General features: G+C 44.8%; 1 protein-coding gene across 15 annotated transcripts in view; it reads right to left on the bottom strand.

The window, feature by feature from the left end:
- Window positions 1-2,560: 2,560 nt before the first annotated feature.
- ALDH18A1 (aldehyde dehydrogenase 18 family member A1) overlaps window positions 2,561-21,856 on the bottom strand; it is a 45,166-nt gene continuing 25,870 nt past the window's right edge. For all 15 annotated transcript variants that reach the window (XM_025151993.3, XM_040703153.2, XM_046943196.1 and 12 more), the window contains 10 exons: window positions 19,114-19,258; window positions 16,851-16,924; window positions 16,090-16,189; window positions 14,521-14,741; window positions 9,633-9,770; window positions 9,334-9,529; window positions 9,061-9,182; window positions 6,287-6,473; window positions 4,841-4,936; window positions 2,561-3,333 (listed from right to left, as the gene is read on the bottom strand). In XM_025151993.3, coding sequence (XP_025007761.1) covers window positions 3,152-3,333; window positions 4,841-4,936; window positions 6,287-6,473; window positions 9,061-9,182; window positions 9,334-9,529; window positions 9,633-9,770; window positions 14,521-14,741; window positions 16,090-16,189; window positions 16,851-16,924; window positions 19,114-19,258 — 1,461 coding nt within the window. In that variant the 3' untranslated portion in view covers window positions 2,561-3,151. The remainder of the gene's footprint in view (window positions 3,334-4,840; window positions 4,937-6,286; window positions 6,474-9,060; window positions 9,183-9,333; window positions 9,530-9,632; window positions 9,771-14,520; window positions 14,742-16,089; window positions 16,190-16,850; window positions 16,925-19,113; window positions 19,259-21,856) is intronic.

The following is a 21,856-nucleotide window of genomic DNA, read 5'->3' as shown; positions in this document are numbered from 1 at the left end:
TGCGCCGGCTCCGGACCCGCAGGGCGCATGCGCCGGCTCCGGACCCGCAGGGCGCATGCGCCGGCTCCGGACCCGCAGGGCGCATGCGCCGGCTCCGGACCCGCAGGGCGCATGCGCCGGCTCCGGACCCGCAGGGCGCATGCGCCGGCTCCGGACCCGCAGGGCGCATGCGCCGGCTCCGGACCCGCAGGGCGCATGCGCCGGCTCCGGACCCGCAGGGCGCATGCGCCGGCTCCGGACCCGCAGGGCGCATGCGCCGGCTCCGGACCCGCAGGGCGCATGCGCCGGCTCCGGACCCGCAGGGCGCATGCGCCGGCTCCGGACCCGCAGGGCGCATGCGCCGGCTCCGGACCCGCAGGGCGCATGCGCCGGCTCCGGACCCGCAGGGCGCATGCGCCGGCTCCGGACCCGCAGGGCGCATGCGCCGGCTCCGGACCCGCAGGGCGCATGCGCCGGCTCCGGACCCGCAGGGCGCATGCGCCGGCTCCGGACCCGCAGGGCGCATGCGCCGGCTCCGGACCCGCAGGGCGCATGCGCCGGCTCCGGACCCGCAGGGCGCATGCGCCGGCTCCGGACCCGCAGGGCGCATGCGCCGGCTCCGGACCCGCAGGGCGCATGCGCCGGCTCCGGACCCGCAGGGCGCATGCGCCGGCTCCGGACCCGCAGGGCGCATGCGCCGGCTCCGGACCCGCAGGGCGCATGCGCCGGCTCCGGACCCGCAGGGCGCATGCGCCGGCTCCGGACCCGCAGGGCGCATGCGCCGGCTCCGGACCCGCAGGGCGCATGCGCCGGCTCCGGACCCGCAGGGCGCATGCGCCGGCTCCGGACCCGCAGGGCGCATGCGCCGGCTCCGGACCCGCAGGGCGCATGCGCCGGCTCCGGACCCGCAGGGCGCATGCGCCGGCTCCGGACCCGCAGGGCGCATGCGCCGGCTCCGGACCCGCAGGGCGCATGCGCCGGCTCCGGACCCGCAGGGCGCATGCGCCGGCTCCGGACCCGCAGGGCGCATGCGCCGGCTCCGGACCCGCAGGGCGCATGCGCCGGCTCCGGACCCGCAGGGCGCATGCGCCGGCTCCGGACCCGCAGGGCGCATGCGCCGGCTCCGGACCCGCAGGGCGCATGCGCCGGCTCCGGACCCGCAGGGCGCATGCGCCGGCTCCGGACCCGCAGGGCGCATGCGCCGGCTCCGGACCCGCAGGGCGCATGCGCCGGCTCCGGACCCGCAGGGCGCATGCGCCGGCTCCGGACCCGCAGGGCGCATGCGCCGGCTCCGGACCCGCAGGGCGCATGCGCCGGCTCCGGACCCGCAGGGCGCATGCGCCGGCTCCGGACCCGCAGGGCGCATGCGCCGGCTCCGGACCCGCAGGGCGCATGCGCCGGCTCCGGACCCGCAGGGCGCATGCGCCGGCTCCGGACCCGCAGGGCGCATGCGCCGGCTCCGGACCCGCAGGGCGCATGCGCCGGCTCCGGACCCGCAGGGCGCATGCGCCGGCTCCGGACCCGCAGGGCGCATGCGCCGGCTCCGGACCCGCAGGGCGCATGCGCCGGCTCCGGACCCGCAGGGCGCATGCGCCGGCTCCGGACCCGCAGGGCGCATGCGCCGGCTCCGGACCCGCAGGGCGCATGCGGTAACGTTCTTTCATCCTTTCGCGTGCCCGTTGTCGGGTACTGTAATAGAGTTTTCTGTAGTCCTCATTTCGCATGCGACGTGCGCACGGTACGGAGTGAGCCAAAATCGTCCGTTCCCGAGGCACGCTTGAGTGTCAAACCCCCCGAGCAAATTTTCAAGGAGCATTCGGAATTGGAAGAGAGTAAATTACCGCTCCGCCCGTGGTCCAAGAATTGACTGCTCGCTCATACCTCAGGGCTTTATAGGAACGGATGCCATTTATGAGCATCATGGCGCATGCGTGCCATTGCCCGGTGAAGTAGACTAGAGATTGGCGGATTTGCTAAGCAGAGCGTCTGCAAAGTACATACTCCCTTTCTGCGTGCCTCCACGCATGCGGCCTGCTGCCTCCGGCACCAGATAAACACAGCCGCAACTCCACCCATTGGCCACACGGGGGCGCCAGAGATAGTGGAAACAACTAACATGCAGCTCTGCCCCTTGGCCACGCGGGGGTACCAGAGACCGCCTAAATAGCTTCCCCGCCCTGATTGACCGGATCGCCGCTCACTGCGGCGCGGATCTTCTTCTCTCATTCGTTGGCAGAGGGATATTCCGTCTGGCTCCCCCACGATATCAAGTGTTTTGTCATCCTTTCTCTCAGTCACAACCGGTGCCAGTATCTGCTGTACCCCCCCCGAGCCTCACACCATCACAATGAAGGATTTGCCATGATGCTCCAACTGCACTCACTGGAGTGCTGCACTGAACCTCCAACTGCAGTGTGCACTGGTGTGCTCATTTGTTTCAGTACACAAGGAGAAGCTTTTTTTCAAGGATATATTTTTTTCTGTACTTCAAAGTTACATTATGTGTGGGTGATGGGGTTAGGGGGATTGTTTCATATAAAACCCATGAGAAATAAACATCTGGTAGAAATAGGTAACAAAATTCACATTGTATACCCTTGTGTTATTTATCTACAACTGTCAACAATACAACATAATTAGATATAAAAGATTGCTTGGTCAAAGCATTAGTGAAAGTTATGTTCCAAATGCATAGTAATCAGTGTGATCAAGTACTAAGAAAATTATCACCAAAGCTTTAGAGCTTTCAAGAACTGCCATGATCACATGACTGAAGAAAAGCTACCAAGTTTGTTCAACAAAACAGATGTTTTAACTAAACGAAGACCTAGGTAAAAAACGTATGCTCCGCCACCACACATACTTGCCAGAGGGAACAATGGGGTGAAAAGAGTGCAGCAGATATTTAAAGTTTTCCTTACAGTATGCGTATGTTTCAAAGAAGCCTCTCTGGGAAAAACAAAGTCTATTTGCAGATACTACTAAAGGAAATAGAAAGAGGCAGCAACAAATGAAGTATGTCACAGATAGGATCACAATGTATTCCATAGACTGCACAGTGATTAAACCAATGATCCTGGAAATGAAAAACACATCTCTGCCCTCAGGAAATGCTCTGGAGCCTGAACATCTTCATCAAACATGTTAACCCTGGCTTTCCTCCCCAGTGATCTTAGCTGGTATTTCTGTGAGGGAGAGGGAGGTTCTCATGAAGATATTTCATGCTGCCATGCTCTGAAAAGTCAGAAACAACATGATTGTCCCCTCTCAGCAACCACTTTGTAGTTAAGAGTCCTTCAATTCCTACTGGTCCACGTGCATGGATACGAGAAGTACTAATTCCAACTTCAGCACCTGCAGAAAACATACAAGATGAAGTCAGTCAGATCCTCAGATCTGTTCAATATCCTCAGAAGATACTGAACTTGGTACTATACAGTTTTACATCTTCATGTAGAAAAAGCCATTCAGTGACCTGTCTTCCTCCATTCCTCCTGAAGTGTCAGAAGTTGTTTACCTGATCTGATGGAGAAGTTAGTTAAATGAGCTGAACTATTACAAAATAACATGGACTTGTTTATACTTCTGGCTGCTACAGCATCCCTTTTAGAGAGATAGAAGCTAGAAAGGTAGGTGCCTTCTATACATTTTACACTTTTTTTGCTGAGGGTTTACCCTTTGAAAAGTAAGAGCTATATTAGTCAAGACTGCAAGCTAGCATTTTTATCATACAGAGCACTGTATATTCCAGCCAGCGAGCAGTAGTCTGCTCCAGAGATTTCTAGTTGTTTCTAGTTCAGGAAAGGTTGTTTCTCAAGGCTTCTGCAATTCACAGTAGATACCCATTTATTTAGGTAACTGCTCAGTTGCAGTCTTTCTTTCTTCCCACACACCACTGGACCAGCAAACTGGATAGCAGCTCAATCTGCCCAACAGGAACAAAGCATGGCATTCTTTACAGAATTGATAGAAAGATGAACATAAACTGTTCACCCATTTCAGATTCCATGTTGCACTGTTATGTCATAACATGCATACAAACATACTTTATTCTGATTTAATAGAACCTCAACTGACCCAAAGTATTTTTGCTCCCGACTGCTAAATTGTCTATACAACAGTATTAGCTAGCTCTAGCAGGAAAGAGATACTGAACTATTACATTCTGCCTGAATGAATGGGCTAGGATTCAGTTTTTCCTGCACTTTTTTTTTTCTGTAAACCTGGTATGAGGCAGTATGATCAGAAACTAATCATGTTTTTCAGGACCGAGATGAGTATTTGCCACACCTCCCACATATCAGTAAATCCTACAGTTATCTCTGCAGTATCCCCTTCCCCAGTTTCCTGTTTTCAGTTGGAATAGAGTAAGTTTTCTTAATAGAGGCCGGTACAGTTCTGTGTTTTGAATTTAGGAGACAAATAATGTTGATAATACAGTGATGTTTTAGTTATTGTTGAGTAGCTATGTCAAGGACTTCTCAACTCATCTTACACTTCTGACAATGAGTAGGCTGGGAGTGGACAGAACCGAGACAGCTGACCCAAACTGCCCAAAGGGATATTCCATGCCATGTGACATCACACTGAACAGTAAAACCACGGGAGTTGGTTGTGGGGGCTGCCAATGCTCAGAGAGCAACTGTGCATTGGTCAGTGGGTGGTAAGCAATTGCACTGTGCATCACTTGTTCCATGGTTATTTTTTCCCCCTCCTTTTTTTTTTCCTATTAATTGTCTTCAACTGAACCCATGAATGTTACCTTTTATCCACCAATTTGCTCTCCAATCCCACAAGCAGAGGAGTAAGTGAACAGCTGAATGGTGCCGAGGTGCCTTCTGGGTTCAACTACAACACTTACCAAGTCCAAATCTATATCCGTCAGAGAATCGGGTGCTGGCATTCCAGAAAACACAAGCGCTGTCCACATGCTGGAGGAAGAACTCTGCTGTTTTCTCTGGGAAAAAAGCAGAGCAGATAATAAAATTCAGAAAGAACCATCATGCACTTCGATAAACAGAGCCTCATATAGTGAACACACAGAATAGCAGAACTTTCAAAAATTAACATTGTCAGACGGTATCTAAACAACTTAAAATGTGTTCATATACACATTCCCAGTATTCTTATCAAATAGACAAAGCTGGAAATGTTAAAAGAAGTCTGCAATGATACGAAAAAAGTGGAAAGATGTCTAATTAGAACTACAGTCTTCACCCTACAAACCAGGTGAGTTGTATGACGGGGCAAAGGAGAGAAGCCCCATATAACATTTTGCTGTCAGACAGTTAAACTACATGTTCAGCTCTCCATCATTCCAAACCTAGTTCTGTTCCAAATAATGGAAAATCCTATATAAAATTTATATTGTAAATTAGATTTGGGAAACAGAATGCAGAAATTCCACATGAAATCAGCTAACTAACTCAGCTTAACACAAAATATGCAGGAACAAAGCACCACTGAGCAGACTTGTGCAAGTTTACGTGCTCCAGAGGACACGATTCTCTCTAAGGTTGCAAGTTGCAGGTCAGTCACCCTTAGCAGTAAGACCAACAGTAAAGACCAGGTCTACATCGTGTATGCACCCCAGTAAATCACTAACGCACCAGCTCTTGGTGGTAACAGCTTTCAGTATCAAATCTATGCACACCTTTCGGTGCCACTCATTTAAGCTTTGCAGGAAGTACAGAAGCACAAGCTTGGTTGAATCTCACATGGATGAGCCACAGATCAACACAACCTCACTGCAGCTGACCTTCATCTGCATTAAGGCTTAGACTGAGTCATCTTTCAGCTGGGAGCAGCTCTCACAATGTTTTGAACTGGCACAGTGTACAAACTGCATGTAAAACAGGTACTAGAGATGGGAGCAGCATAGAAGAACACAAGTTCATAGCATTAAAGGAGCAAGAAACTGGGAACTGAGATAAACGCAGCTTTTAAACTACAGATGCAGAACCAGGAAATGAAGGACTGGGAGAGGTGGGGAAAAACATCTGTGGTCCTTGTCTGCAAGGCATAGAAATGATGTGAGAAGACAAAGTTGATACAGTCTGATTTTCCCTACAATCCACTCCCACCACAGCTCACCTCTTCATCCTACAGAGGTCTAGGGATATCTTCAGAATTCAGGATATGTTCCTGCAAAACTGCCCGACGTGGTCCAGGAACACAAAACAATCTACCTGGCAAGAGCAGATCATGCCTACTCCGGAACCATGGTAAACAAAACTACTGCAATGTAAGTAGTTATGCTAGCACCAAGAGCGAAACCAAAACAGAAAGAAACAAACTGCTCACAAACCATTTTCTGTGATGATAACATCTGTATGAGAACTTCCATATTTGTGGATATGTTCAACAGCCTCTTGGACACTGTCCACAACCTCAATGCAGCACTCCAGGTCCCCATATTCAGTGCGGAGAGATTTCACTTCTGAGGGGCTGAATGTTAAGTAAGAGGCAAATTTTGGGCCAGCATGAATCTTCACCTGCAACACCACAAATATGTTGTGATTCTGACCATACCAATGATTTCCAGATGAATATGCAAGCTTGTTACTCCAGGTCTGGCTAGGATGGATTTTATTTTCTTCGTACCGGACCCTATAGTGATATATTTTGGATTTGTGCCCAAAATAAATCACTGTTTTGGATGTTGCTAAACAGTGTTTGGACAGCTCTAGGGCTCTCTTTTCCCCCACAGTGAGAAGGTTGGTGGTGTCCAAAAAGATGGGAGGGGACACAGGCACAACAACTGACCCAAAGGAATATTCCAAGTCATGTAACATCATCCTCAGCAACAAAAACTGAGAGGAGAGGGGTTTTGAGGAAAGCAGACATTACTCAGGGACTAACTGGCACCAGTCTAAAAGTAGCAGGTAGTGAGCAATTGCACTTTCATCATTTGTTTTGTTTTTCTCTTTTCTTCTTCCTCTTAGCTAATTGAACTATATTTTTACCCATGAATTTTCTTGCTCTTGCTCTTCTTCCACAGGGGGGAAGTGAGAGATGAGTTGGATGATTAGCTGCTGACTGGTGTTAAAACACATTTGTGTAACAAACATTCACTAAGGGTAATTCATCTTACATTGCACAAAGTTTTCAGCGACTGCATATATAACTAGCAATAAGGCACAATAGCTGACATGTTACATTGACTATCTATCATGATGCGCTCCTAGCTCAGAGCTCATTTTTAATTATTTAGAGCAATTGTATTACTTAGAGAGAAAGGCATCTGTCAGGAGGTCACTACGACACTACTGCACCCAGCTTGTGTATCTGTATTCTTAGACAGCAAGTGCAGTGCAAACAGTAACTACAGGAAATCTTCCTGTTTGCAAGTCTCATCTACAAAAGTCTTTACCTACTTCTACCCTTTTATTTTGTAAATTAACACCAGCCCCCCCTGAAGCATTTGTTTCAGACAAAAAAGAATTAGTGTCCAAAACTAGATAAGTACTCACACAGATTTTTACATACCTTATAAGGGGAATCTAATGCATCACAAACCTCCAAGCTCAATCCTAACAGCCAAGATACCTAAACAATGACATGGGGCAAACACTGAGCTCTGCTTTCTGCGGTCAGCAATAGGACCCAAGGGAACAGCATGGAGCTGTGTCAGGGGAGGGTCAGACTAGGTGTTAGGGAAACATTCTGAACCAGAGGGTAACGGGCACGGCACAGGCTCCCCAGGGCAGTGGGCATGGCCCCAAACTGCCGGAACTCAAGGAGCGTTTGGACATCGCTCTCAAATATAGGGCTTGGGTGGTGCTGTGAGGAGCCAGAGGGTGGACTTGTGATTTCTGGGGGGTCTTAGAAATCACTGTATTTTATTCTGTGACACTTCATAACTGGTACAGCAGACAAATCCAAATGGAAGTAAAACAAAGGAAATTTTGACAGGACAAATATAAATAAGTTTTACAAGTTCGCTAAAAAAGGGAACAGAGTTTGAAATTTAGGACTAAATCCCTAATATTTGAGGACTGTTATGGGAAGCATCTGTAAGACAGCATTTTCTTATGAAACTACAAATTCTGTTGATTGTGTAATCCTGCCCAGTATTTGCAGGTTTTGCGTTGTCTAGTCAGAGTGAGCAGCAGTATCATCACATCCTCCCCATTACATTAAGGGCTGGGGGCAGTTGTGCGGTGGTGGAAGTGTACCAGTCCTCACATTCCTCCCCTCCAAAATCCAGACGCATATCCTTCACTCTACCCTTCTCAAAATATAACCAAAAAAGATGTAAAAAAATAAATTAAAAAAAAAAAATCCATTAGGTGAGGACTTGCTCCTGACTATATACAAAGGCCAGCTTCTCTTACTACAATCCTTTTATCATCATCAAAACACAGGGCCTATTTTACCTCATTTTCCTGCATTAACTACTGCCTGAACAATGTCAAGTACATGCTGCTGTATGAACAATCCCTGTTTAATGTGCAATTCAACATACTTAACAAATATTTAAGTCCTGATATATCTCTGCTACCTTTACTGGCAAAAAAATTCTCATGTCAAGACATTTACGTCATACAGTGGCCGTTCATTACTCCTGTGAAGTAACAGGAGGGAGAACAGGTGGGAATAAAGGCACACAAGATGAAAGGTTTAAAAAAAAAAAGTGGATGAAGAAAAGAAAAACAACAAAATGGAAACTGACTAAAGAAAGAAGCTAAGTGAACAGATTCAATAAGAACAGGCTTTAGGTCTAGAAAGTTACAAGCAATTAAGTCAGAATTAAGAGGAACAGAGGAAGGGTTGTGGATACACTCCTCCATGGTGGAACAATTTTTTTGTTATGTAAAAGGAAGCATCTGTATCCCAGGAATGGCACACAGCTGCCCTAAAGAATCTGCTTTCTGATCATTTCCATGGAAGAGCTTGGGCCATGTAAAGAAGCCAAGAAAATTCTCCATAAGTTCACTTGCATCTACAAAGAGACACATGGATAACTTAAGTGTTATGCCATCACAAAACTACATATGGCTATTTCAGCCAAAGTGCTTCTAAAATGTTAAAAAGTAAATAAATCAGGACAAATAAAAAACACAAGTATACACAACTAACCTGTTCTACTCTCAACATGTCTATGATCTGATCAAACAACGGGGTTCTCAGCAAGTCTCGATGAATTAAGAGTGTTTCCAGAGCATTGCAGGCAGCAGGATATTCACACTTTGAGTCTCTGACTGAGGTTTAAGAGTAGAGAATTGGTTATGTAACATTTATGACAAAAATTCTGAACAGCACATGAATTAGCAATTATCATAATCTTATCACAGAATTCCAAATAGGAAGCTCAGTTACACCCATGATTCAAGTTACTCTCAAACTGCTTACTTATTCGCGTGACCTTTTCAACACTGGCATCTGTGTCCACATACACATGACAGATTCCTTCGCTGTGTCCCATCACAGGGATTCCCTTGGCAGCTTTCTGTATATTTCTGACTAGCTGGGATGAGCCACGTGGAATGATAAGATCTATCAGCTTATCCAAACGGCAGAGATCTTCTACTTCCTCTCTTGTATTCACCTGTGGAAGTTGTGATACAAGTGGTCCATAGTCTGAAGTCTGACATTCTACCTGTTCTTCTTGTACATAGCAAAATATTGTTGATTTAGTTCTAGACACTTACCAGTTGCACTGCATCTTTGACTCCATGAATTGAAAGTGCTTCTTGAGTCAGATGATGAAGGATTTGATTGCTATAAGCTGCCTCTTTTCCTCCTTTAAGTAGCAAACCATTTCCACTAGCAATGGCCAAAGCAGACACCTGTCAGAAAGGAACATGAAGACAGACAAACATGAAAAACAAGGAAAAGGCAAAACGATCTGCCTCTTCTCTGAGAATAACATGTGCAAAACAGGGTTGGAACAGAATTCTGTTCTTTCTGGATATCATCTACAACACCAACTAACAGAACACATAACTCCAGAAATGAAGTATCTTCATGTTTCAAGCACAAACTTGAGTTTTCGGAGTACTACTGGCAGAGGGAGACTGAAGCAAGTAAGTGAGAGAAAACCCTGGGCAGAGGCTCTGGCATGAATTGGATAGCTGAATAAAATAATTTCAGATGCAAGAATTCTTGTTTCTAGTCACTCTGACTGGAAGTAGCTAATAAAGGTCTTCCTATGAAGAACTTTTTCACTGTGCTGTCTAAAACACAAATATAGACAACACTTGAGATAAGTGAATAGGGAAGAAAAAAAACCCGAGGCAGTAGGCCCAGCATCAATTTTATCACATTGCTTTTGCATTTATAATCAGAAGGAACTTATTGACCTTGTTGTCTGCCCGTTTACGGCACTAAATTTCACATATTTTGAGTCCAACAACACAACAGGACAACTGAACATTTGAATTCAGCAATACAGCTAGACCCGGACAGACTGGTGAGCTAGGCAGAGAGGAACTCGATGAAATTCAACAAGATCAAGTGTAGGGTCCGGCACCTGAGGAGGAATAACTGCATGTACCAGTACAGGTTAGTAGATGGCATGCTGCAAAGGAGCTCTGAGGAGAAGGGTTTAGGAGTTATGGTGGACAACAGGCTGGTGATGAGCCCTTGTGGCAATGTGCCCCTGTGGCCAAGACAGCCAATGGTACTGTAGGCTGTGTCAAAAACAGTGTGGCTAGCAGGGTAAGGGAGATTATCCTCCCCCTCTACTCTGCCCTGATGAGGCCACATATGGAGTAGTGCATCCAGTTCTGGGCTCTCCATTCAAAAAAGACAAGGATCTTCCAGAGAGAGTCCATCGGAGGGCCACAGAGATGACTAGGGGTCTGGAGCATACAAAGAAAGGCTTAGATACCTGGGACTGTTCAGCCTGGAGAAAACTGTGATTTGACCTCATCATTATTCAGAAATATCTGAAGTGTGGGAATCAAGTGGATGGGGCCAGACTATTTTCAGAGATATGCCGCAACAGAAAAAAGGGTAACAGGCAAAAATTACAATGCAGGAAGTTACATACAAACGAGGAAGAACCTCTTAACTGGGAAGGTGACAGAGCACCAGAAAAGGCTGCCCAGAGAGGTTGTGGAGTCTCATTTTCTGAAGATATTCAAAATCCATCTAGATGCTTTCCTGGGCAACCTGCTCTGGGGAATCGGCTTTAGCAGGGGGGTTAGACTTGATGTCAAGAGATCCCTTCCAACCCCCATGATTCTGTGAACTACACAAAAAAGAAAAAAGCAGCTCCAGAAAGGTAACTCCTTTTTGGAATTTAGACAAAAAAAACTACCACTGTTGAAAACAGATGCCTTATCCGTCCAGCCTTCAGATGCTACATTGAAAGCCTCTTTAAACAGGTGGGGAAGTGCATGTGATTTTTTTTTTTAAACCCCTAGGAGTATGACAGACACAATAAAGCACTTTCCAGTCTCACTTTACTTCTGCATTCCTTTAGTTGTCTTCTTCACTCCAAGCCCATTCAGAGGGATCTCACAATTTGTCCACCCATTTGAAAAAAACAGCACATATTCCTTTAGAGCATAAAGTGACCTCCTCTCCTGATCTTTTAGGGAAAAAAAAAAAACCATTTGAAATTACCTATGGAAATTATCTATCTTCATGAAAAGAATTTAAGTATCAACATCACAGAAAGGTCTGGATTGAAAAAGAATGTGGAACTTAAAGATTATTTAAGTTCCAATCCCACTGCTGTGGGCGGGGACACCATCCACTAGATCAGGCTGCCCAAACACCCATCTAACCTGACCTTTACCACTTCCAAGATCAGGGCATCCACAGCTTCTTCAGGCAGCCTATTGCAGTGCCTCACCACCTTCATAGTGACTAGCTTCTTCCCTATAATGATCTAAACTCACCCAATTTTTTAGCTTAAAACCATTACCCCTTGTCCTACCACTGCACTTCCTAATAAAGAATCTCTCTCATCTTTCCTGTAGGCCTCCTTTAACTACTAAAAGACTGCTATAAGGTCTCCACAGAGCCATCTCTTCTCCAGTCTGAACAACCGCAGCAATCTCAGCTGTCTTCATCGTAGAGCTGCTCCAGCCCTCTGAGCATCTTTGTGGCCCTCCTCTGGACCCACTCCTAACACATCTGTGTCCTTCTTATCCTGGGGGGTCTAAAGCTTAACACAGTACTCCAGATGAATTCTCATGAGAGCAGAGTAGAGGGGAGAGAATCACCTTCACTGACCTTCTGGCCACGCTTCTTTTGATGCAAGGACGCAAGTGGCTTTCTGGGCTGCAAGTACACATTGCCAGGACATTTAGAATTTTTAATTTCCCAATACCCCCATGTCCTTCTCTGCAGGGCTACCGTCAATCCATTCATTGCCCAGCCTGTATTCATGTTTGAGACTGCCTCGACCCAAGTGCATGCCCTTGCCTTGTTGAACTTGATGAGGCTCATGAAGGCCCACGTCTCAAGCTTGTCCATGCCCTCTGGATGGCATCCCTTCCCGCTGGTGTGTAGAATGAACCACTCAGCTTGGTGTCACCTGTGAACTTGCTGTGGGTGAACTCAATCCTACTGTTCAGGTCACTGACAAAGATGTTAAATAAAACCAGTCCCATTACACAGCCTTGAGGGACACCACTCATCACTGGTCTCCATCTGGACATCAAGCCATTGACTGCAACTTTTTGAGTGCATCACGTAACCAATTCCTTATCCACCAAGTGATCTATCTGTCAAATCAACGTCTCTTAATTTTGGAGATAAAGATGTTGTTTAGGGCAGCATCAAATGTTTTGCACACATCACAGTAGACAACATCAGTAGTTCTTCCTTACCCAGCAACAGAGTAACCACATCAAAGGTCATTAAATTTCTCACACACTATTTGCTCTAAGGAAGGCTGTGTTGGCTCTCTCCAGCCACCGTGTCAGCTCTCTCCAGCCACCGTGTCATTTTCTGTGTGCCTTAGCATTGTTTCCAGAAGGATTTGCTCTGTGATTTTGCAGGGCACAGAGGTGAGATTGAATGGCCTGCAGCTCCCCAGGTCTTCCTTTTTTTTCCCCTTTTTAAAAATGGGAGTTATGTTTCCCCTCTTACAGAGGCTGGGAACTTCAGACTGGCACAACTCCTGATATAAGTAGGTATCATTATCAGAACTCAGCTCATGTTGATTGTATGCTGTCAAGATGTGCATGTCAGAATTAACCAGGCTCATGTGTACCAAGCAGTTAGTCTGATGGCACACTTCAGATGTTGATTCATACAGAAGGACATTAAGTCTATCAGTTTCATATCCTCAGACCAACTCCTTTCCCCTACTACTGCTGTCTGTGCAAGAACAATCTTCATATTTGATATTCTACCTCATTCTGCTGTCCACAGTCTGAAAAGAATTTTGAAAAACAAATGGTGAATCTTACTGTATCCTGTATCGTGCATCTTCAACTTTTAAAACTAGACATTAAAAAGCGATTTCATTGTAGCTTAAGTGTCTGCCTCTCCAAAGATTGGCATCACAAGGGAAAGCTAAGATAGTCTTGCTTAAATAAACGATTCCAGTTTGCAAGCCTAAGATTAAAAGTAAGGCCATTAAAATGATTTGAGATAAAGAATGAATATATAACACATATATATTAATGATTAAAAGGAGAATGGAAGGCAAAGGGTTTCAAAGCAATTAATTCTCTTTAAATAACAGTAGAGCGTGACTATACTTCAGAGCAACAGTTGGATTTGCTGCAACTTATAGGAACCAGTCCATAAGACCTACAATCAATTATGGAAAATAATCTCAGTAAAGAAGCTTTTTGCTTGTTTTTTTAAAAATCTACTACAGTTGCTCAATAGTCAGGGATGAGAAAATAAGATCATGGTTGCCTATGCAACCTTAGTTCAGATCCCATATTCTCATGTATTATATTAGCATTTAATTACAACGATATTTCTGCTACACAGATCTGCAGATGAAGGTATTTACCTGTAACATACCCGCCTTACTCTTGACATATGAATGACATTCATTTACAGTACACCATTTGAGATTTTCACTATTTTTTCCACAACTTCAGTACATAACTTAAACCACCACATTAAACTACTGCTCTTCCTCACATCCATCTCTCAAGAACTAAGTAAAAGCACTAACTTTGCCTCACTGCAGGCATGCACTATCAGTAAAGGACAGGCTACTCAAAGCCTAGATCTTCTGTGCTACATTTTTTAACACATATTCCTAACAGTGACAGTTTGCTATTAGCAATCTTTATTAAGCAATTGATGTTTAAGCCTGTCCTGCAGTTGAACTTACGTTCGTAAGATATATGCAAGAACTGCATCATCTGAATGCAAGCTAACTCCTTCTATGTACTGGGTTATTGAAAAACAACCCTGAATAACTCTCAACACTGCAGAAACAAGTCCTGAGAACTTGTCTGTATTAAAAATAAGGATGCTAACAAAATTTATTTTAGAAGACTCCAAAAGTCTATTGAAGCAAGCCTTCCCACAGCCTCCCAATAACTCATCACCAGAAATATGCTTTATTTTGTTATCAAAGAACTCCTAGCAGAGTCTGCCCTCCTTACATACCTGTGGGAGACAGTCAGGACGGGACTCAAAAATCACGAGAAGAACCCCAATAGGCACCGTCACCTGCTCCAATTCCAGGTCTTTCGCTATTCTTGTTCTCCGAATTATGCGGCCGACACTGTCCTGTGAGGATGCTGCAATCTGGCGTAGTCCAATAGCCAAGCTGTTCAGCTTTGATGTAGACAGACTTAGACGTTTCAACAAAGGAAGAGCCAGTCTCCCTAGAAGAAAGAAAAAAATATGCTTGAGAAAGATTTGTCTGCTTAGACTCAAGCAAAAGTGACCTCAAGGGTAAACCCATAGAAAATTCAGATATTTCCCACTCCCAAGCAATAAACCTACCTAAGATTAATGCAATACATTAAGTCTGGTAGCCATGACAAAACTACTACAGTGTAAGAATGTTTTCCCAACCACCATAATTAAATCTAATATAGTGCAACTGATACGCATATGAAGCAACATCCACATCCATGAAGACAAAGTTTTTCCAATTTCAAATACCGTTATATAATGCTGTACTTCAATTTCTTACAAGTTTCTACCCTTGCAATAGTTCTGGGAAGCCTGGGCAATAATTGCATCCTTCTATTTTATAGACAGAAATCCCAACGCACAGACAAATGCACATTTCAGACTGGGCAAGAACTGCCTAAGTTTTCTAGTCTGAATACATTCAGATAGTAAGTTTACCCAGAAATGTTCCTCCTTGTTTTACTGACCAGAGTACAATTGTTGCCATGTATCTTTTACTGAATAGTACAATTTGCAATTCATCAATTTCATACATTTCCAAAATATGGTTGTTACAACCAGGAAGGTCAACATGGTGGAAGGGTGATACAGGTGTGTAGTAGCAAAGGGACTACCAAGAATGGAATGGTGTTACAAAGGAGAAGGAAAAGTAATCACCTGTCTCTGAACATCTAGACTCTCAGGGAAAACTCCACAAGGGAGGGATCTCTAACCAGAGATCCTTCCTCAGTAGCAGTCAGCCCTCAACTGAGGTCTAAGAGAGGTGCAGCCAGGCTGCACCCCTTCCTGTCCCACAGCTGAATTGCCTTCACCTGTGCTCCCAGGGCTGACTAGGTCCTTTCCCCAGGTGCTCTATCAGTGGTTCAGGCCCCGACTCAACAGTTACCATACAATGGTACTTCTTGGAGAGTATCAGTTTAAGTATACACATGGCAACAACCCCCACGGGAGCCAAACATTATGTTCACTAGCCCAGGAAATACATGCTTTTTGCATTACAGTAACAGGAAAGACATTCGCTGTATTTTCATTTCTGAAGTGAGCCTGCTTTGGCAAAAGAGAGCACATTATTTTCACAGAGCTCTTCCTGGTACTTTGCAAGGCCTCACTAACTTCTCTGATGAATACATCTGTTTTATGTAGTTGTGGAAGCTGCTGTTGTTTACATTGACAAATTCTCCAAGTCCTGGTTTCACTAATCTGTGATAGCAATAATTCCCAATCTCAAGTGACAGACATCTCTAGTTCTGCCCACTTCCTTTGAGACCCAGTTTCATGACAACAGGACTATGATGGAACAAACTGTAACATTACCTTTATTTTCTGCTTCTTCTAAGTCCTTCTTGTTTGCCAAGAGAATTTCTTCTCTTTGATCAGTTAGTAAGTCAGCAAGACGATAAATAATCTCCGCTCTCTGAAAGACACATGTTTCTGAACTGCATCCTTGTATAAATCCATTGTATTTGATACCTAGCCCACTTCCTTTCTAGTGACCGTACCTTTCCACTGTCTTAACTCCCTGAATACTTGGGGCCAGTTGATTTTTCCAGACTGCACTACATTGAAAAATAAGGCTGAAGAGACCTTCACTTTGTTTTTTGCTTTTTATTTTATTTTATTCTGCTTCCCATGTCCAATCATTTTTACTAAACCCAAAAAGTTTCAAGACCACTTTGTGGTCTTTGCAACAGATGACATTTTACTCAGTCAGCTGTAAAGCAGTAATTGGCAGCAACGGATTGTCTGAAACTTCTTTTTTGCATATGCTACACACAGGAGTGAGTAGGCCAAATTACTCCCATTAACTCTTCAGAAGCTCTGAAAAATCGATTTCTATGTAGTAGATGCTATTGTAATTTTTATAAGCTCCACATGCAAGCACTTATTATATCATAATTCTGAAGTATGCTATCTTTCTGCTCTTCACATCTGTTTAAGTATGGTACAATCCAAACAATGGATCTGGCACACAAATAACAGATTCTTGTCCCAGGAGGCCTGTTTGTGTTAAAAATCTGTTTTCTAAAACTTGCCACACATTCACAAGCTTAGCAAGTGAAGCCATATCCTCTTACCTGCTCAGGCTGCAGAGCTGCCAGCGTCCTGCCACCAGCTCGAGACATTTCACCTTGCTGCTCCACTGTAGGGCCTGTGTCATGGCAACAAAACAAAACAAAGAAAAAACAACAAAAAAAAAGTCCATGACACACGTGGACAAAGTTACAGATGTGCGGAGATGAATACCAGCCCTTTCAATTTCCGTCTCTTTACTCAAAACAGGAAAACAAGTTTGTAACAGACGTATCAAAGAAATTTGCTGCATGTCAAAACAGGGCAGCCAGTTTCCCCAGGAGAATACTGTGAGAGACCATGTCAAAGGCTTTGCTGAAGTCTAGGTAGACTACATTGACAGCCTTTCCCTCATCTACCAGTCCGGTCACCCAGCTGTAAAAGGAGATGAGGTTGGTCAAGCACGACCTGCCTTTCATGAACCCGTGCTGGCTGGGCCTGATCCCCTGGACACCACACATGTGCTGTGTGATCTCATCCAACATGATTTGCTCCATAACTTTCCCTGGTATGAGGTCAGGCTGACAGGCCTGTAGTTCCCCGGATCCTCCCTACGGTCCTTCTTGTAGATGGGAGTCACATCGGCAAGCCTCCAGTCCTCTGGGACCCCTCCAGACAACCAAGAGCACTGGTAGATGGCGGAGAGCAGCTCAGCAATCACCCCCACCAGCTCCCTCAGCACCCTTGGGTGGAGCCTGTCCAGTCCCATGGACTTGTGACAGTCTAGATGGAGAAGGAACTCTCTAACTGCCTCCACCTGAATCACCAGGGGTGTATCCTGTGTAGCATCCCAGACTTCCAGATCAGGACATAAAGTGCCCTGAGGATAACTGATCTGCCTATTAAAGGCAGATGTAAAGAAGGCATTGAGGACCTCAGCCTCCTCCTTATCCTCAGTGGTCACATTCCCCACTCATCAAGTAAAGGATAGAAAATCTCCTTGGTTCTTCTCTTAGCATTGATATATTTGTAAAAATTTCTTATTCTCTTAAATGTCTGTAAAAAGCTGAAGAAAGAGTGTATAGAAAGCAGAGCCAGACTTCTCTCAGTGGTGTCCAAGGAACAGACAAGAGGCAATAGGCATAGACTGAAACATAGAAAGCTCCCTTCCATGGTCTCCTGAACGTCATGAAACACTTTTTCTCTACAAGAGCGCCTGAGCACAGGCTAACATCCCACCAGTGCTCAGGAGCATCGAACAGTAACTTAAATGTTTATGCTTTTAGACAAGGCCTAGGGAAGATAACATAAACATCATTAATCTAAATCAAAACTCAAAGTTAGTCCTGCCATCTTGTAAACTGGAAGTGCATTTACATCTTGGCTGCTCCAAGAAATTTTAACTTTTGCCCACCTCAAAAAGGCAACAGTAGAACAAAAACGTTTCAGATGAGATGCGAGGAGGATCGTACTTTTGGAATAACTTCTGTACAAAATGACAAAGACGTAAAGTCTGACGAGGGAAAAGACGATGCCTCACATCGTGGAAGTTGATTAGAGTTGACCACCCATGTTCTCCATACAAAAAGCAGGGGTACCAGAAGCTAGCAGGAAGCAGATTTGAACAGCTCTCCTGTCCACAAACATGCACAAAATAAAGGAGGCAGTTCTTCATATACTGCCAACTCTGAAGTTTACAGAGTATTTAGTTAAGGTTCTTGCTTGCTGTGACTCAGTCTCATGGATACTAAGCATTTACATAGGTTCTAAAAGTGATTTGACAAATTTTTATATATATATATATATTTTTTTTTTTTTTAAATACAAGAAATCCATTGAGCATTATTATACACACTTGTACTTCAGCACAAGTCACAAGTACCACTCTATACTTGTTCTACCCTGCTAAGTTCATGGATGTTTGCTCTTTCTACAGCCATTGTTACACTGCCAGAGCAACAGAGAGGCGGTAAAACATTCCCAACCTACAATACCAGACGATACAAAGTTATACAATGAATTTATGACAAAAAGTATAACTAGACATTATTTTAGTTCAGCAGCACATTCTATAGCACACTTTCTTTCACTTCAAAATATTCAACCATAGATGATAACCTCTACAAAAATTCTACTCAGTTCTTTAAACACACGTCTGATGCATCAAGTTATCAGCTGGAGGGAATCTTTGCAGAGGATCCAACATTTTCTCTTCCAACCTCAGAAAATACCTTTCAAGAACCATTTGTCAAGCAGAACATGGTTCTTGTACAGATCTAGCTAAATTTTAACTCTAAGCTTTCAGGAAATCTCTAACTCTATACTCACCTGCAGGCTTTACCTCTGAAAAAAAAGTTCCAACCTTTTTCCCTTCCACAATATCTGTGATGACGTGACCAGAGATCTTTGGGTGAGTTCCATTTGCAATCACTACAGAAGTGCCTCCTTGGAGGGCCCACAGAGCTGCTTTCACCTACAGGATAGAGCCGGTTCCAGAAAATTCACTTGTTATTTGAATCCCCGTTCTCAAAAAAATTCTTGTTCCACTTTGATCTCTAGATTAAGCCTTTATGCTTTCAGAGCATTCAACACATTTCAGGAATTTCTGCAACCTAGCATTATGTTAGATCATGAATTTTGATCTTTACTTCCCCTTCCTTAAACAGATGCTGTTTTAGAAACATACTTCAGATTTTCCTAAGTCTGCCCTCTTCAAGAGTTCTGCAGGGGTACTTTGCCCATATGCTTCTCTTCAACATTCTCTTATGATGCGAACTCTTACAGTTTGAAAAAACACAATTTTCTTTTTTGAAAAACTGTGTTGACAATTTGACTGGGAGGGAGGAAGGAGATGGGTTCTACACTATAACATAACTATCAGTTAACTTCAATGGTCAGGACCACACTGTACTATGCAATGCATAAAAGGAACACACCTGTGATTTAAGGCAAGAATGAAGTCAAAAACAAGAACTACCCAAGGGACACAGGCAGATGAGAACTGAAATCAGTGATACTACCAGAATATCTGCATGCCCAAGGCTGTCACGTGAAGTAAGGGGAAGCAAACATCATGGTTAATAAGATCTCCATAAAATTTAGCAGCAGTATTTTTTCAGATGTTGCTTTAACATGGAAGACAAGATGAGTTCCCCTTCTGAACATCAGCAAGTTTATTTGCAAGGGTCCTTTGAAATCACTATGTCCAGATTCCTAAGATTTCCCTTTTTGTCCACTTACTTAAATCATTGTTTAGAGCATCACAAAAAATATTCCTGTGAACCTTTTCTCTAATTCAAGTAAATATACAAAACCACAAAAAGAAATCCCAGATGTTACCCACTGCAGGTGAACGGCCTAAGGTCACCTTCATTACTTTTTCTGATTAAGATATTGATAACATCATCCCACCACAATACTTAATTCTGCGTAAATTATGTAACCGCAAAAGTTTCTAGTGACAATGCTGCTTCGTCACTTCTATGCTTTCCTGTGTTTCTATGCTTTTATACTCCAACCCATATTCACTAGAAGACAGACATGTCTGTCAGACATGCCCGTCATATCAAGCTCTTGACTACCGTAAGACCATCAATTGCTCCACTTCTGCTCAAATTTCACACTAATAATCAATATTTGAAATACCACGTTTACTCCACTGTTGACACTTCAGTTTCCCAAAAATATCAACTGATTCTCAATTCTAACATATTCTTGTTAAAACAGTAGCAAATGGATTCCCACTTACATGACTCAAGCTTAAAGATACCAAATATCTCTAACAGATCACTGCCTCTGGAGAAGAAGCATTTCCTCACCTTGGCAGCTTTCTCACCAATTCCTAGCATTGTTTAAACTATTTCATATACCAAATGAAGGGAAATTCATTTCTAATTAGGCTCTATACATCCCATAGTTCCCAAATAAAACACTCAAATATCTCCTCCTTTTGCTGTCTTCCAGTCTAAGCTTCCGACAGATGTCGGCTCTGTCAGATTAGTCAAAAAGGAGACAGAAGAGAACTGGCAAACATTTTGACTTTGGTCTTTCTGCGCTTTATCAAAATCTATTGCTCCGTTTGCAGCTTTCTAAAAGTCAACTTAGGAAATCTGCACCTGTAGATCTCAAAGCAGTTCACAACTCAGCAACAGAGAAACATTAGAAAGAATAACAGAGTGGTCAAGGCTGGAAGGGACCTCTAGTCCATCTGGTCCAACCTCATGCTCCAGCAGAGGCACCTAGAGCAGGGCGCCCAGGACCATGTCCTGGTGGCTTTTGAAGACCACCAAGGCGGAGAGTCCACCACCTCCGTGGGCAACTTTTGCCAGTGCTCCATCAACAAGACAGCATGCAAATGCTTCCTCATGATCAGATGGAACCTCTTGTGTTCCAGTTTGTGTCCACTGCCTCTTGCCCTGGTATTGAGCACCTCTGAAAAGAGCACAGCTACATCCTCTTTGCAGCCTCCCTTCAGGTATTTATACACATTGTTCAGACCTGCCCTGAACCTCGTCTTCTCCAGTCTGAACAGCCCCAGCTCTCCCAGCTTCTCTTCACAGGAGAGGAGCTCCAGTTCCTTCACCATCTTGGTGCCCTTCCATTGGCCTCTTTTCAGTATGCCTAGGTCTCGTTCTGAGACCCACTATTGCAGGTACAGCCTCATCAGTGCAAAGTAGAGGGGAAGGGTCATCTCTCCGGACCTTTGCTTAATGCTGCTGTGAATAACATTAGCATTCTTAGTGGGAAGGGTATGCTGCTGATTCATGTTCAAGTTCTAACAGGACTACTAAGTCCTTATCGGCAGGGTTGCTTTCAAACTGAGTGGTCCTCAGCATATATTGGTGCCCAGGTTTATTCCCTTCCAGGTACAGGACTCTGCACTTATTGATCTTCATGGGATTCCTATTAGACCAACTCCTTAGCCTGTCAAGGTCCCTCTGGATGGCAACATGGCCCTCCAGGGAATCACCTACTCCCTCTAGCAACATATTCTTAAGTCTCACAATACATTCGTGTTTATCCATTCACAACACTGAAGGTGTCTGACCCAGCACAGCACTATAAATTGTTG

Source organism: Gallus gallus, chromosome 6, assembly GCF_016699485.2.
Source record: "Gallus gallus isolate bGalGal1 chromosome 6, bGalGal1.mat.broiler.GRCg7b, whole genome shotgun sequence".
In the NCBI taxonomy this organism is placed as follows: Eukaryota; Metazoa; Chordata; class Aves; order Galliformes; family Phasianidae; genus Gallus; species Gallus gallus.
Note: the sequence above shows the minus strand (reverse complement) of the source record. Positions and strands in the feature narration are given on the sequence as shown.